The sequence below is a fragment of the Xenopus tropicalis genome, chromosome 1 (genome assembly GCF_000004195.4).
Source record: "Xenopus tropicalis strain Nigerian chromosome 1, UCB_Xtro_10.0, whole genome shotgun sequence".
Classification (NCBI taxonomy): Eukaryota; Metazoa; Chordata; class Amphibia; order Anura; family Pipidae; genus Xenopus; species Xenopus tropicalis.
This window is the reverse complement of record NC_030677.2, coordinates 161,493,580-161,511,666: the sequence shown is the minus strand read 5'-3', so window position 1 is coordinate 161,511,666 and position 18,087 is coordinate 161,493,580. Positions and strand designations below refer to the sequence as shown.

Sequence of the window (18,087 nt, the reverse complement as noted above, 5' to 3'; positions counted from 1 at the left end):
TAAAACGACATTACTTTGGAGCACAGTCATTTCTAAGGGAGAAGATTTCAAACTCAGGAAGTGCCATTAAGGATAACCCAGGTATGGTACACCTATGTGTTGAAATATGTATAACGTCTTACAACAAAACACAATAGTATTTACAATAATTGAAATAATATGAATCTCATTCGTGCATGTACATAGAGGTGCCACAATTCATCGGACATTCCTCGATTACTTCAGCCTATATAGAAGTGAAAAATGCATCACTCCCTCAGGTTACCTGTTTCCCCGCCTACTCAGCGTGCCGACGTCACCTTGCGCCCGTATGAAATTTCTGGTCCCACCCACCGATGCTTTAGCTAGGGGTGTTACCCAGAATCCCCTACGTCTGCTTTCTGTTCTTCAGTCAGACAGTTTTCAGTCAGACGGTGGCGGTGAGGGCTGTAGTGCGGAAGGGTTTGTGTGGCGTTTGGAGCTGCATTGAGAGGTCAAAGGTTAGGTGAAGAATGAATACTATTAAGAACGTGCCGGCCCGGGTTCTTAGTCGGAGGACCGGCCACGGCTTGGAGGCGGAGAGGGAACAGTTTGACAGAAACCAGGTAAGAGCAGCGACACAGCTGTGTGTGTCTGTGTGGCACCAAGAGGTGCGATAGTGCAGCGAGTATGGCACAGTGCAGTGAGTAGGGGGTGAGACCCCACCACTACCTCCGTAGGATGTGTTTCAAACTGTCCGGTGTATGCGGCAAGGAGGCGCAGTTTGTACTGTGACAGAATGCTGCCAGTGTATAGCGCTAGCGCTTCCGCTCTTATTAGCCCAAACTTGCTCAGATTCCTGGGAGCCGAGCTTGGGCTGCAGTTTAATATACACGTCTGCGGGATCCAAGCAACTGAGAGTTTTTGTTTAACAGGTGAAAAGCAGATCGAATGACAGAGCAGCCAGTCGCACTGCCCGGGTGTGTGTCTCACTGCGACTCTGAGCAACAAAAACTTGCTGCTTCTCTGTGTGACCATAACAAGGGTGGCGGCTCACCTGGGCGACTGTCTTACCTGCCCGGCATGCTGCCATCAGCACTGTGAGGTTTTCTTTTTAGCACACACACATCATAACATTATAGCGCAAAAATCTCTTGTGGCCATAGTGAGCTCGGCCAATATACATAGAGAATAATTACTTGAGAAATGGACCAATGTGCCAGTCTGGTCCTGCCCATTTATTTCTCATTTCAGGGCTACTGTAGTACCAATAGTTATTTAGTGTTTGGCTCTCGGATTTAATCTTGCCTTTGTGTAAGTCGCAGTTATACTCCCCTCTATGTATTGTAAGAATGTTGTTATATATATGTGGATAATTATTTTTTTATGGAACTATAAAAACAGGTGGGATGTTCAGAAGTAATGCAGACTGTAGAATAAATCTGGAGAATAATAAGTACCATGGTGTCTAATGGATGAGCATGGTTTTGGCTTGGGCTGTTATGACTGCCATGGAAAACCATGGAAAATAGCCACATTCAATATGCAGGGGTGGCAAAATGATACATCTAAGGTGCTGGGCCAGGGGTGTGGGTTGTGTGCGATTAGTGGCACCAATACTACTTGGCCCAACCCTGGACACCATTTACAATGGTATTTAATAGTAAACACATTATCTGATGCACATGAAGTGGTTATAAGCAGATCTTAGCACAAAAATGCTCATCTGAATACTTTGCTGTTTTTTGGGGGCTTTATTGCACTTATATTTATTTATGAATGGTCTGTGAGTGTACTTTCCACTAAATAACATTATGGGCAGTGACAGGTGTACAGGGGTGTGTTATCTGTTGGCGACAGCTGCTGTATTTCTCTGGATGACGGACAAAACATCCCATATGCCATTTGCTTTTGGTTTGGTTGCAGGTAAATAGCTGTCAGGAAATAATTTAGCAGTGTGGATCTACCAAAACCGAATCAGCCAGGTTTTTTTTTTCCAAGCATCCAGTTACCTTTTATGTAAAACTTTGAGAATACATCATTGTTAGTAGGGTTAAAGAGGATTTGACCCAATAATAAAAACACATTTTGTTCTTTAAATAATGTACAAAATGTAATTCTAAGTCAATGTCAAATATATACTTAACATTTTAATTATTTCTTTATGAATGGCATTGCAGTTGAAAGCAGTTATTGTCAATCCTTTTCTGTTGCTTTTTCAGTTTCAATCTAGTGAAACAATGTATCAGAAATCCTCTTTTCCAGCCAAGACTCAAGTTCACACAGTGTCATGCACATTTTTAAATGTTTTTTTTTTTATGTTTTTTTTCGAAACACATCAGTTAATAGAGCTTCTCCAGCAGAATCCAGCATTGAAATACATCTTTTAAACACACAGATTTTTTTTTTTTTATATTTAATTTGAAATTTCACATGTCATATTCTCCATTTCCCAGGGTGCCACAGCCTTGTGACCTGTGCTCTGATAAACTTCAGTCACACTTAACTGCTGAGCTGCAAGTTGGAGTGATATCACCACCCTCCCAGCAGACAATCAACAGTCAAAGGGAAGGCAGCAAAATAGCAGTTTCCAGTAGATATCAGAATAGCACTCAATAGTAAGAAATCCAAGTCCGGCTTGGGACTCCTCCAGTTACATGGGAACAGTAGAAACAATAGGTTTCCTGAAAGCAGTTGTAATGTGTAGTGCTGGCTCTTTCTGAAAGCTCTGACTCGGGCTCAATGAGGAGAACCCCCTGTGCCCCTTCCCCCCGACTATGAAAGCCCCCTTAACTGGCCTGCCTGGACCCCCCCCCCCCCATCTCCCTTATCGCATAGTCTCTAACTAAAAAAACTGTCCCTATCGCTAACCCCAGCCTAAAAGAGCAGCGCATTTGCGTACCTGGGCGGCACCTTCTCTTCAAGTGAACCTTCTTCATGTCTCGTCCCTGACAGGGGGCTTTTAAGGTCAATGAACAGAACTAAAGAAAGTGAAGGGGAGTTGCTTCAGATTTTTTTTTTTTTAACATGTCCGATTATCTATGTTCTGATGAGAGTGCAGGATTATTGTCTGATTCTGCATATTATTGATTGAGTTTTTCTTCATTCTTTTCCAGTGTTTATCATATTTAACTTTTACTTTGATGTTTAGTGTAAATGGATGGCTGTCTTTAAAGTTCTGGTGGTGTTAACTGGATGCATGCAAAAAGTAACATTTTAATATTACACTACTCCATTCACTGGAGAACAGTTGGCCTATTTGTAGTTTACAGACTTTTTTCTATGTGCTGTGTGGAATGCATGAAATCCTCTGTATGTTTCCTGTACTTTATAAAAGAAGCCAGCCATGAAAGAATACAGTTCTAAAACAACTTTAATAGGATATGACGCCATGGTGAGAAATGAAAAAAAACAAAGAATTGTTCAATGTACTGGTAAACAGTAATTCACACTTTGTGGAGGGATGTTCACTAGGGTCAGAAATCCTTTGCTACCAAATAACTGTACCTTTAAAAGTACTTTTATAATTGTGGTGCTATATAATTACAATAAATACTTTTTATATATCCCCTATCAGGAATAAAAGGACTTTTGTCTAATTTGTTTCCACAAGTATTAAAAGTACTTTGTTTTCTGCTGAATGTCTTGCTACTTTTGTTCATACAGGATCATGTACGTATAGGTTTAGCATCTTATAGGTTTAGATTTATTTTGAGAAACTCTCTGTATGGGACACTGGTGATTTTTTTTTTTTTTTACTAAAGCTATACACAGACTGAATTTAAGATGACCGTTTATTTAAGGATTGCTAAGTCTGCAGCAATTTGCCCAATTATAGGGCAAACCAATAGCCTCTTATTGATGTGGAAATGGGCTTTGTCAGATATTATATTGGCAAAGCTGGAAAGTCCAGGTAGTGATGACCACATCATAAAGAAGATATGGTTGTCTTCTGATGGGTTTGCAGATGTTCCTTCGTGTAACTAGATAGTAGGTCGGGGGGCCCAAGATCAGATCACCCCTAATTTGGATCGTCACTTGGGATAACAGTGAGCAAATTTGCACCAGTACAATAAACCATAGCCACAAGACAGTGTTCTCTCCTCTTCCACCCTAATAGAACAATGTCTGCAGAAGATAAGACTGTGCACTTCTGCAAATTGTGCAGTCCTGCTGTATTCAAAAGAAGAATTCTAATTGGGTGCATGTGGTGGTGGGGCTTTTCCCTATGCTATTAGTTTTTGTGGATTCTTGCTATGTAAAAAAAAAAAACAACAATCAATATATGTTGAAAATATTACTATTTAAATTATTACATTTTCTCACCATTTAATTCAGACTATGCCTTTCATTTATGCAGTATTCTTGACTGTAGACAGGAGACTACTTATGACTACTTTCATAAAATACTAGTTTTCATCTTAGCACTAGTCCCACCCACTTAAATAAATCGTTAGAAATATGAATTATTGTGCATGTGCACAGTGGGTTTTGGAGCCACGTGACAGGCGCAATCTAATTCACTGCTGGATTGGTAAATATGCTGGTTTAAGCATAACTTTTTTTTTTTTTAAGATGTTTAAAGCTTGAAAGGTGCATTAAAATAAGACATTCCTCCAAACCAGGATTTCAGTTCAGATTATTATAAATCCATGCACTTTTTGCAGAACAGAGAGATGATGTAATCCTTAGGCTGATACCCCACAGAGTGAGTTAGTTGCCCACGATAGATCTTCTACCGCAGGGGACAAACCGCTATAAAATTCCTCTCAACAATAGGAGTTGCTGGTAGAAAGGCCTATGCATTGCTTTGGCTTTCCGAAGTCGCACAAAGTTGCCTGCAGGAGGAAATTTTGCAAAACTTTTTGGCAGAAAGCCAAAACGATGCATAGGCCTTTCCAGCAACGATTCCTTTTGTTACCGGTGGAAAGGCATTTTGCAGTGGTTTGTCATCCGTGATAGCAGAGATGTAAACACTTCTCAGCTGTCTCAAAATTACCTGAATCCCTCTCTGCCTCTTCCTTTTGATTTGAATTGGACTTTCTATGGCATCTTATAGCAGCCCCTCTGGCATTTGCCAGAATTCATGGATTGACAGTCCAGGCTCAAATGGTAATTGTCATTTAATTATTTTAGTAGCAGCTAGCGCAGGGAACATCAAGGTTAGAATCTCTGTGATTTTCTATGAAATTTAACTTTACAACATCTTTGATTCTGTGGTGGATTCCTTGATGCCTTCTGTTTAATTTATCTGTTCATCTGTGATCTGGCACTGTCAGTTTTCAGCCAAAATGTTCTTTCTTAGCTAATTATTGTTTTATTTGGAACTGGAGATTACTTGAGGTTTCATTTTTAAGTCGAGATATCTGGATTTTTATTGAAACGCAGATAGTCATTTACAGAATTTTGACTGTGGAATCAATGATATTGAAAACTTCATGTCAGTTTGCTAAGAGCATAATTTTTAAAGCTTGGTGGTTTTAATTTTCAAGAAACTGCTTAAAAATGTGTTTATACTAAACACATTTATATCTATGAAATAGGTATAATAGCGATAGAACAAGAAAACTTATATCTATAGGGCAGGTTTGAAAATCCTATCGGACGAGGACTGCATTGGTATGTTTATGTGGTCAACTTCCCGTAAGTCTGCATAGGTTGTGGCCACGTAGGTGGCAAAATTGGGCAAAGATCCACTCATTTTGTGACAATGTGTATGGTCAACTCAAGTTTTAAAGGGATTGTTCACCTTCTCGTTAACTTTTGGTATAATGTGGAGAGTAATATTCTGAGACAGTTTCTATTAATTTTAGTTTTTTACTAATTTCAGTTTTTGTTTAGTAGCTCTTCAGTTTGGAGTTTCAACATCTCTCAGGTTGCTAGGGTACAAATTACCTTAGCATCTAGGAAGTTGATGTAGGTGACAGCAGGAAGCACAAGGATGTTCAGGCACATATTGGCCAGAGGGAAGTGACATCAGAGTTGAAGACAACGCCCACAAATGAACAAGTGCACAAAGAAACAAGCAGTCACATAGTAAAGCTTTCTCATTAATAAATGTGGTGATTTATGAAAACAGAGATAAACCTATATGCATTTTAGTTTGTGTGCACTTTTACTTCTCTTTTGAAAGCAACTTTTTCATTGCTATGCCTCCACTGCTGAGTTTGGAAGATATGGCTTTGTTTTTAAAGTCCCACCAATATTCATCAGGCAGTTTTGGTCATACAGCCACAGATTTTGACAATTTGGCCATAATAGACTTTTTAACATCTGGGCATGTATGGCAAGTTTAGAGCGCCATTAAGACAGATGCTCCTGCGATCAAGGATTATATGTCTTGACAGAATTTCACCTGCTGGCTCAAATAAAGTGAAGTGGCTATACACTTGTATGGCCTCTTACACCGTAGACTTCCATTTCGTATGCAGGCCAATTGGACAAGAACCATAAAAGTCATTGTTTTATGTACCTGGCTTCTCAGGCTGAAGTTTTTTGCTACTTCAGTAAGTAGTAACACTACATTTAACAAAACAGTGAATACCTACATACACCATTGCTCAACATGAGTACAATCGTACTTGTGTGGAAATTGTGTTCTGCCTCCTCCTAAAATAAATATATTTCTTAATATCCTGCTATTATAAAGCACTAATGGAAAGGTGTTTTGTTTTTCCTTAAACTGACTTTACCAGGGTCATTGTTTTAAATGACAATAAGGAGCTCAATATATGCAAACCCCTCCCTTCCTAAAGTTGTAGCCTTCATTTAAGAGGTCCTGTCACCCTAAGAAATAATTTAAAATTATTTTCTGTTGTTAAAAATAAACTTCACTTACACTATATAAATTATTTTGATCTTATTTTCTTCAGCCTTGGAATTCACAAGTGCAGCAAGCAGGCAGGCAGGCAGGCATCATTTTGTGGACGTTATTAAGGCAAGCTTTGCATCCAACCAAAATCTTGTTTCTTTGCCAGTAAGGGGGACCTTATACCCATGTCCATGCACTGGTTACAAATTTAGATGGTGAGGAGGGAGGGGGAATGTGAGGAGGGCAGCTATACCTAAGAAGTTCTGAATTGAAAGCGAACGTAACTGTCTGACCCCTTAGGCATAGAGGCGGGGCAGGCAATATATGATTGACACCTGGAATTTTTAAATGCTTTTATAATAGGTATGGATGTGTCAATTAAATGTGAGTTTGGGTTTCATGTTTAATTTGAAAAGGGCTATTGTAATACAGTTTTTTATGCCTAGGTGACAGGTGAGAGAAGTAGTAGCTAATTATAGATGCTACTTATCAGCTGACAAGTGGTTTGTTTTACTAACTTTTTTTTAGGGCAGGGGCATACAAAGTGTATTCAACTCCTCTCTCTCTGCTTGCGGATTTTGGAGAGAAGGTGATCCACCACAGCCACCTCAGCCTGACAAATACGAAAGGCCCTTTAGGGCTCTGGCACACGGGGAGATTAGTCGCCCGCGACAAATCTCCCTTGTCACGGGCGACTAATCTCCCCGAACTACCATCCCACCGGCGAACATGTAAGTCGCCGGTCGGATGGTACACGCTGCGCAGACGATTTCGGCAAATCGCCGAAGTTGCCTCGCGAGGCATTTTCGGCGGTTTGCCAAAATCGTGCCGCCGTGTGTGCCATCCCACCGGCGACTTACATGTTCGCCGGTGGGATGGCAACTGATGGCAACTCGGGGAGATTAGTCGCCCGCGAACAGGGAGATTTGTCGCGGGCGACTAATCTCCCTGTGTGCCAGAGCCCTTAGGGTGAAGGCACATGGATTTACTTAGTAGCAGCTACTTGTCAAAGCTACTAAACACCAGAAATACCCTGCCATAGACAATACTGAAAATTTTCTCTAGTAGCGATGACTAGTAGCTGCTACTAGTAGTTTCGTGTGCCTTCACTCTTAAACTGGTTACCCTTTAGCCATGCATTTCCAAAGTTTCATATTTTTCACTTTCTGTTTATCACTCTAGATATGTCACTACTACAGTGCAATAAATATAATACCAATTGTGTGCTTATTGCACAGACACACTACTAGTACAGTGCAGTGAGGCTTATTGCTTTTGGACTTTTAGGTAGTGTTTATAAAACTTTCCTATGTAAATACAAATGAATGAGCTAAATATTTACCCTTTTTTTTCTCTTTTTTTTCTTAAATGTCAGTGTGTTGCTCATTTAAACGAGAATATTTGTGAAAAAGTAATATAAGCTTTATTATGCTGAAATCATAAACTTTCTGTATGCAATTGATAAAAAATTCTGTGCTGTTTATGAAATAATCAAGTTAAGGTGCCCATACATGGGCCCGATTCTAGCTGCCGATATCGGTCCCTTAGACCGGCTTATTGATGCGGTCCCCGTACCAACTTTGCCCGTGGTTACAATTTGAACGAAACGACCCAAATAGCCTGGGTTCTCCCGATATCGCCCACCCATAGGTGGGGGATATCAGGAGAAGATCCGCTCGCTTGGTGACATCGCCAAGTGAGCGGATCTGAAGGTGTATGGCCACCTTTAGTCTTCACTCTCCCCCTCTCAGTATCTGTTAATTCTCTATTCATACAGGGTTATGGTGGCCATACACGGTGAGATCCGCTCATTTGAGTGGCCACTTAATGATGGGCGATATTGGGCTAATTATAATGGCAGGCATAGGGGCTGTTGGACCAAGGACTGCATCAATGTGGACAGATATCAATTGTGGAGGCAGTCGGGGGACCCCATACACTGGCAGATAAGCTGCCGAATCAGTCTAATGGACTCTAATCGGCACCTTAAATCTGCCTGTGTATGGCCGCCATGTAAGTCAGATTTTGATTGACAAGTCTATTACATCCTTTGTACGACTGTACTCTTTGCCTAGAAGATGTATTAGAGCTCAGTCTTTCAAAACAAATGGCTCTGATGAAATCCTATCTGTCTATGTACAGGATTTGTGCCAGAGTCATTTTGTTTTTTGGTTTTGGTTTTTGATTTGGTTTTGTTTGTGCTGAAGTTGGTTATTTGAGTTAGCTCTAATACATCTTCTAGGAAAGGGAGCCCCACTAAAAGATATATTAGACCTACCTGTCAATCAAAATTTGACTGACTATAAACCTATATATAATGCTAAGATGCTAAGAGAGAGATAATTAAGAGTAGCTTGGTTATTTCAAAAGCAGTACAGAATTTTTTATGGACTATATTTCAAAAGTTTATATATTTCCCAGAGGTGAAGCTTATATTACATTTGTATTTGCAATACTTTCCCCTGTAATGCACTTTGCAGCTTTGTCTATTTTTAATTTGGCTCCCCACCAAACAAAGTTGTTTTATGGAACTAAAAATTGCATTGTAGTCTGTGTAATACTCTGAAATTGAATGTGGATTTAAATCTAGCAATAGAAAAAAGTAGATAAACTGAGCAGGTACTATTTATACAGTCCTGCTTAAGGCATTAAAGTGGTAACAAACAGAATGTTCAAGGTGACCTATCCGTTATTAATGGTGAAACATAAATAGTGTAAAAAAATTAAATGGTTAAATGCAGCACAAGATTAGAAAGTGTAAATACAGATAAAGCCCTGCTCCTAATGTACAAATGACAACTCCCATACCTCTGATTCAGTAAAACAAATTATTGTGGGGAAAGATACCCAGGCAGTGTCAAGAAAGCTCCCTGTTGCTCACCTGTTTGTCCTCTCCTCTGTGGTGTAAAGAACAATGGACAGTCGCCCAACAAGAAGACTGAGCTATCACACTGATTGCTTCCCTGGCTTATATGAGCAAGAAAAAGAGCAGGTAAACTGTCACTAGAAAATCACTTTTTATATTCTTGAGGCATGAAATATGTTGTTTTACTTACTACACCAGATTAATGTATAATATTGCCTTTAACACATGACTACCCACATTTACACCACCTCAGACCTTTTCTAACCCATAGCCAATGAGACAAGCTCAGGTGGTGAATTCTTGTGATGCAGAAAGCTGTAGTACCCGGCACTGGTTTTTGCAAGGCTTTTTTCATTTAAACAATATTTTGTGCCAACATATTAAACTTATCTTTAACTCCATGGTAGGCCATGTAAAAATCATAGTAATAAAGTGGTGAAATGATGTGTATTCTGATGCCATTGACACAACTCTATAAAGGCTGTAGGAAAAGGGGTCTGGGTTTGTCCTTTATTTTACATGTAACCAAGTGTGAATGCAAGCTGAATAAGACAAACCAGTACAGCACATGTAACAAAATGGAATAAGCCATGTGGATATGTTCTTAGAAAAGCAATTTCAGTTTGGTTAATGTGAGGGACTTTTTAGGAAATTGAAAAGTAAAATATAAACTATTCACCTATATTCTTTATATATTGGTTGATGTACTCATTATTTTTATTTGCATTTTATCCAAAACTTGAATAACCTTAATACATTTTTACACCGTAATTAAGTTATTTTTTTAAAATAGCAGATTAAATTGGTTTCTGATGGTGGTCCTGGGTAAAGACCTTCTTAGTCTTACTCATGCATGCTCTATTCAAGGTCAGTACTAATTTCACAAACCTCTGCTGTTATTCTGGTGCCTTTGGCATCCTGGAGTTGGACAGTCCTGCTCTGTGCATATAAAAATGAATTCATTGTTAATCGTTTGCATGTAGGTTAAGAAAGTTTTTAACATTTTAAGTAACTTTTTAACTCCTCTTTCCCTCTGTAGTGAAGCTACCAGTATATTAGCTCTCCAAAAAAGGGGGGAGGGTTCTGTATGGCACAATAGCTTCCAGTGAGTTCCAAGTTAAACTTGCAGACTTCAAAATCTAATGTAAATAAAGGTTGTACAGTTCTGAGAGGCAATGTCATCTATGTAGCACTGCAACAGGTAGAGATTTGCAGCTTTTTAAATTCAGGCAAATGAATCGCATTTCGTTAAGTTTTATAGATGTGGTTATGTATAGGGATTTCTGTTCTATTTGGATTTGATCTTATTGCAGTCTTTTGGACTTTAAAAGCTTGCATACCTATGTTTATGCTGCACTTTCTAAATTCGGTATGTAGAACATACAGCACTATGTTATTGTGCATTATTTGCTACTGCTACTCTCTCTCTCTAATTACTTAGTCATGGATATTTGTGTCCATTATTGTGAAATGTATATGTTTTTAGTTATCCATGTATACCCTTGGGTTTGGAGCATTAAAATAACTAAACAATGTATGTATGTATAACTTTATTTATAAAGCGTCACAAGGGTACGCAGCGCTGTACCATCTTACAGAATACACAATTACACACAGGGAGGACAAGTGATATAATAAATAAATACAATAAATATATAATATATATATATATATATATATATATATATATATATATATATATATATATATATATATATATATATATAATATATATATATATATATAATATATGTACAGTGGTGTGAAAAACTATTTGCCCCCTTCCTGGTTTCTTATTCTTTTGCATGTTTGTCACACAAAATGTTTCTGATCATCAAACACATTTAACTATTAGTCAAAGATAACACAAGTAAACACAAAATGCAGTTTTTAAATGAGGGGTTTTATTATTTAGGGAGAAAAAAAATCCAAACCTACATGGCCCTGTGTGAAAAAGTAATTGCCCCCTGAACCTAATAACTGGTTGGGCCACCTCTAGCAGCAATAACTGCAATCAAGCGTTTGCGATAACTTGCAACAAGTCTTTTACAGCGCTCTGGAGGAATTTTGGCCCACTCATCTTTGCAGAATTGTTGTAATTCAGCTTTATTTGAGGGTTTTCTAGCATGAACCGCCTTTTTAAGGTCATGCCACAACATCTCAATAGGATTCAGGTCAGGACTTTGACTAGGCCACTCCAAAGTCTTCATTTTGTTTTTCTTCAGCCATTCAGAGGTGGATTTGCTGGTGTGGTTTGGGTAATTGTCCTGCTGCAGCACCCAAGATCGCTTCAGTTTGAGTTGACGAACAGATGGCCGGACATTCTCCTTCAGGATTTTTTGGTAGACAGTAGAATTCATGGTTCCATCTATCACAGCAAGCCTTCCAGGTCCTGAAGCAGCAAAACAACCCCAGACCATCACACTACCACCACCATATTTTACTGTTGGTATGATGTTCTTTTTCTGAAATGCTGTGTTACTTTTACGCCAGATGTAACGGGCACGGGCACCTTCCAAAAAGTTCAACTTTTGTCTCGTCGGTCCACAAGGTATTTTCCCAAAAGTCTTCGCAATCATTGAGATGTTTTTTAGCAAAATTGAGATGAGCCTTAATGTTCTTTTTGCTTAAAAGTGGTTTGCGCCTTGGAAATCTGCCATGCAGGCCATTTTTGCCCAGTCTCTTTCTTATGGTGGAGTCGTGAACACTGACCTTAATTGAGGCAAGTGAGGCCTGCAGTTCTGTCCTGGGGTCTTTTGTGGCCTCTCGGATGAGTTGTCTCTGCGCTCTTGGGGTAATTTTGGTCGGCCGGCCACTCCTGGGAAGGTTCACCACTGTTCCATGTTTTTGCCATTTGTGGATAATGGCTCTCACTGTGGTTCGCTGGAGTCCCAAAGCTTTAGAAATGGCTTTATAACCTTTACCAGACTGATAGATCTCAATTACTTTTGTTCTCATTTGTTCCTGAATTTCTTTGGATCTTGGCATGATGTCTAGCTTTTGAGGTGCTTTTGGTCTACTACTGTCAGGTAGCTCCTATTTAAGTGATTTCTTGATTGAAACAGGTGTGGCAGTAATCAGGCCTGGGGGTGACTACAGAAACTGAACTCAGGTGTGATAAACCACAGTTAAGTTATTTTTTAACAAGGGGGGCAATCACTTTTTCACACAGGGCCATGTAGATTTGGAGTTTTTTTTCTCCCTTAATAACGTAAACCTTCATTTAAAAACTGCATTTTGTGTTCAATTATGTTATCTTTGACTAATAGTTAATGGTTTTTGATGAGCAGAAACATTTAAGTGTGACAAACATGCAAAAGAATAAGAAATCAGGAAGGGGGCAAATAGTTTTTCACACCACTGTATATGTGTGTGTCATGTGGTATGAGACACAGTGGGAAGGAGGTCCCTGCCCCGTAGAGCTTACAGTGGTTGGGCACATACAGGCACAAATTGGAAGGTAAGAGTGCATCAGGTATGGGCATTTGCCCTTAAGCGCAGGACTGGGCAAAATAATGTTTTAGTTCTCCAGAAGGTAACGGCTGAGCTTTTTCTTAGAGAGTTAGTGAGTGTTCCCTTAGGAGGGATTCAGGGATAGAGTTCCAGAGGTAAGGAGCAACAAGATAGAAAGGTTTAAGACAGAGTGCAATGGGTGTGGATGGTGTAAAAAGAGGGAGGCTCTGAGAGGAGCGGAGGAGATGACCAGGAAGATGCAGGGAGACCAGTGAAGAAATGTAGTGAGGAGCAGAGGAGTGAAGGGCTTTGAATGTTAGCAGAAGGATTTTGTAAGCTATCCTTTGCTTAACAGGCAGCTATGTTAGAGAGCTTAATTGAGGCTTAACAGGTTCCCTCTTAGGAGAGAGCAGGAGGATCCTGGCAGCAGAGTTTAAAATTGATTGCTGGGGAGAGAGGTGGGAGTCTGGGAGGAAAGGAATAATAATGGTCAAGGAATAATAATAATAATAATAATAATAAGGAAGTATATGAAGTAAATTATGTTTAGCTTTTATTTTCTCATTTGTGCTTTCCTTTCTGTGACATCTCTTTCAGTACAATACAGTAAGTCGGGTACATTAAGGCAAAGAGGAGGCCCTACATTAATGTTAAACAGCATTAAAGTAATCTAAGGATTATACAGGGTTCTGTTCATCTTCCCTTACCTTTGCTCTCCTTTGGGGAATATGGCTGATTTATAAAGGTTGGGGGGTGGGGGGGGGTGAAGAAAGCGGTCGAAAGACGGCCGCATCAGGTGCCCTAACTTCAAATCCGGCCCTGCATACAGGCATGTTAATTGTCTTGAGATGAAATTGACAGTGCATGGGAATGTGAAAGGAACCTTAGATTGTAACCTCTTTTGAAGCAGAGACTGATAAGCAATTTCCAGGCTGGTTAAGTGTGTTGCTCTATATGAAGAACTAATCCATACATAGTAAACTAATTCATACATTGTAAAACATTTGTATTCTTTATTTTAAATAATTTGGCATAACAGCATGTTTTAATTTGGGGGCTCTTTTTATGTGCAGTGGTTGAACCCACTATAAGGTTTGCTTAAGAAAGGCACTAGAACTCAGCCAACAATTTGGCTTTTGTTAATGCAGGGAGTGCAGTTTGCAATCTCTGCACCTGTGATGTGGCACACATAGGGGGAAATTTACTAAAACTAATATTTTCGGATATGTATTTGTTTGAAACCAGGAAAAGACTAATTTCCACGAATGGCAGTTATTTATCAAAAGATCTAAACTGAAAAAGCACAAATGAAAAAAGTGTCATGGATAAGTCATTTAAACCGACTTGTTGCACAGAAAGTGCAACTTTTTCATATTGTCGCACAAAAGCCAGGGTCAAAAAAACCAAAAAGCAAAGAAAGATCTTCCAGTTGTAAAAGGGACACCTGCCATAGATTTTCTACATGATCTCAACAGGTTTGGGATGGTGTATTTTTGGATTCAGGATTGTTGCAGTTTTGTTGTATAACAAATCTTGGAAAAGTTGCACTTTTGCAGAATTTGAAACCCCGAGGTATGATTAGGAAGTATAATCTAACATTGTTCGTATAAAGCAGTGATCCCCAACCACTGGCTCGAGGGCAACATGTTGCTCACCAACCCCTTGGATGTTGCTCTTGGTGTCCCCAAAACCCAGGTAGTTATTTTTGAATTCCTGACTTGGTGGCAAGTTTTGGTTGAATAAAAACAAAATTTACTACCAAATAAAGCCTCATGTAAGCTGATAGTGTGCATAGAGGCTACCTATTAGCCAATCTTAGCCCTTATTTGGCACCTCCATGAACTTGTAAATGTTATTGGTCTAGCTATGTATACTTAAGAGCGTCTGTAATGAAGGTTAACTACATCCTAATCAGACTGCTGGTGGATGTGACTTTCCCTTTTAATTGGCTGAATGTGATGATGATTGGTTTAAATCTTTGTGGCTTAATAAATTCAAATTTTTCATATATTTTAAAGATTGCTACAGTAAGCTGTGTCTGTATGCACTTTACAAAAAAAGTCCCCTATGCACGGGCCAATAGCCGTATCCCAGCGCGGGCACAATTACATTGATGCCAGTGTGCCAATGGGTTTGCAGTGATATCACTGTCAACGGCATTACATTACACGTATTTGGCCGAATGCTGGTATATTTTGTAGGATTTGTATTTGAGTGTTCATCTTAAACCATATCTGAACCCTAAGACCCACTGACCAAATGAAAATTTTTGTTAACAGATTATGCAGTTATTTCATTTTTTATACATTATAGTATGCAAGTTAGCATTTTGGTTCAGTTTGCTATTTGGCCAAATCTTTTCTTGAGGATTCAGTATTAATCAAAAAATAATGGTTTTGCTTCATCCCTTTTCTCTAATTAATGGTTCCTCTCTCTCCACTGTTATGCTATGTGTTATTGTTATGTTATTGTTTTTTTTTTACACAGCTGGAATATATGGTACTGTGACATGTAAACATGTTTATCTTTTACCCTCTCTAGGCCATCAGCATCAGTAAAGCTATCAATACACAGGAAGCTCCAGTAAAAGAGAAACACGCCCGCAGTATCCTTTTTAAACAATGCTTTATTTGTGAACCGGGAAATCAGCTGTGATAGGATTTGCTTCCTATAAAATGTTCTCTTTTCAGCTATATGCATTTATCTGCTACAGGCCATTTTTTTTGATATAGGAAATTGAAAAATGGAATTGTTTAGGTCTCTGTAAACCCCAACATCAAATATGACAAATCTAGCTTTGTTATTATTGTTAGGTTAGTATAAGGTTCATCAGAGGCACTTTAAAGCTGTCTTTGTGTTCTTATTTGGATTTTTAGGATTGTAGCAGGTGGCGGGGCTGCCACATGTAAAGCGATTTCAGTAGATCTGGAGGGGAGGTTATTCTTTCAGGAAAGGAGATTTCCCATGAGTGACAAAGTGACCCAAGTCTTATTGCCAGTATGTCTGCCTTTTTTGGAAATACATAGCATGCTACTGTCCCATGTATAAAGACCAATATGGAGAGAAAACACTGGAAGTCCAGTGAGATACAAGCAATCTAAAAGCCTACCCAGAGATTCTTGGGCAAGCCACGACGACTCTGTTGATGCGGTCCTCACCCCGACTGTCTAGCTGCAGTTAAGTTGTGATTGTTAGCCTGAGGGCCAAATGATTTGATCAACTTGAACCAACCCAAGCCACCTTTCATTTGGTGACTAAACGAGCAGATTTTTTAATTTATGATTAGCTTAAGAAAGGATTGCATGGGTGACAGTAGTTAGAGACAGATGGCTTATGACTGTGAAGTGAAATGAGACTGCTGGTCTTGGAAACAACCCAGCACACCTTGTGATATGAAACTAACTAAACAGGTCATTGTTTATTTTGTGTATTACTGGCCTTTTATATATAGTTTACTATTATGCTGCATAAAAAAAAAAAAGACTTTCACAATATGAAATACAGAGTATGTTTTGTGCAGTGAACAAATGTCACGGGATTATTATAATGCAGTTTTCTGTTAAAGCGCTTTACAGTTTTTCTTAATGCAAAATGTAGGAATTATTTTGGGCACTCATCATGAAAAAGGAGCATTTACATTTTGGTCATATGCCATTGGTCTTCCATTACCAAGCAGTTCTATTTTGAGCTGGAAATTTTGCCACGTCCTGCACAAGGTCCTTCGTGATGGACATCCAAATGTAAGTATAATGTAGCTCGCAGACCTTCAGGTACATTTACAGAGCATGTGCAGTGGAATTAATTTTGGACTTGGCTTCAAACATTCCTGCTCTGTGGCTCAGAGAAGTGGACCTGAAGCGGTGCAAAAATGGCACCCACCAGACCCCTCTGTGCTACTCTGCATTTTTTAATCACCAGGTCCCCTGTGGTGCAGTTCAGGGTGAAGAAGTTAGGCATTCCCAGGGGTTTTTCTTACCTGGTTTACTCCCTTTTCTTACTGCCCCACACAAAGGCTAGGGTTACACCACTTGCGGGCTCTCTGTATAGGGAATCAGATGCAATTATTTGTTTTAATGCAAAATGTAGGAATGTAAAGATGTTTCTGAGCAGAATTGACACAACTAAAAATTACATGACACAGCATCATCCTGCTAGCTGTTCAGCCATCTGAATACTTTTCAGATGGTTTTTTTACCTTACTAACAACCCTCTTGATCTGTTCTTTTCAAACCTCTCTACAATCCCACCCCTTGTTTAATAAAATCCCAATACCATATATTCATTATTTTCCCCTATGTACTGGGATTTTCCCCTTGAAATTAAAACATTAATCACCCCTGCACTAAAAAAACTTGAAGATTTCTTCAGATTAAATATAAATAAATATGATGCTTTATAAATATTTGGTAATAACGTTAATCTGTGTTTTTGGCTGAAATGCAATAATTGTTCTGTATATTGCACCTTACCTGAGATTATAAATTTATTCACATCAATTATAATATTAATAAAAAGATCAACTGTCCAAATTAGGGGATTGTTTTATTTTATCATGCTGCATTGCACCGTTTTGAACAAAGGTTTAAACAAGGGGAATAAGGGAAGCTATATGTATTTACACACATTCAACTTTGAAGTTACTGTCATAAGGGTTTTTTATTGTGTGCGTTCCTTTATTGCCATAGTATATGTTTTGTTTTAATATGTTAGTCTTCTAACTGCTCAGTTGAATTGTAGGTGCTGTCAGATTGTCAGCGATACCGCAGTAACATTCGAGAAACAGGAGAGCTGTGGGTGAGTATAAACTAGGGAAACGGGAAAGTAACAGCTGAATCCAAAGAAACTTTGTTTTGAACAATATGTATGTTTATGGTCAGCTTAAGAGCTGGTGATATCTGTCAGCAACTCACAGCATGAGTGTTGGTTATAGCTATAGTAAAATGTTTGGTTCATGAACTCTTAAATAGTTACATATTTGAACAACTCTAAGAAATAAATA

The 18,087-nt window shown here is 38.9% G+C and overlaps 1 protein-coding gene across 2 annotated transcripts in view; it reads left to right on the top strand.

The window, feature by feature from the left end:
• The first annotated feature begins 328 nt into the window (after positions 1-328).
• Positions 329-18,087, top strand: part of hip1r (huntingtin interacting protein 1 related) — a 49,392-nt gene continuing 31,633 nt past the window's right edge. The window contains exons 1-4 of one of the 2 annotated variants that reach the window (XM_012955150.3): positions 329-584; positions 15,630-15,693; positions 16,686-16,828; positions 17,826-17,882. In XM_012955150.3, coding sequence (XP_012810604.1) covers positions 492-584; positions 15,630-15,693; positions 16,686-16,828; positions 17,826-17,882 — 357 coding nt within the window. In that variant the 5' untranslated portion in view covers positions 329-491. 2 annotated transcript variants of the gene reach the window in all.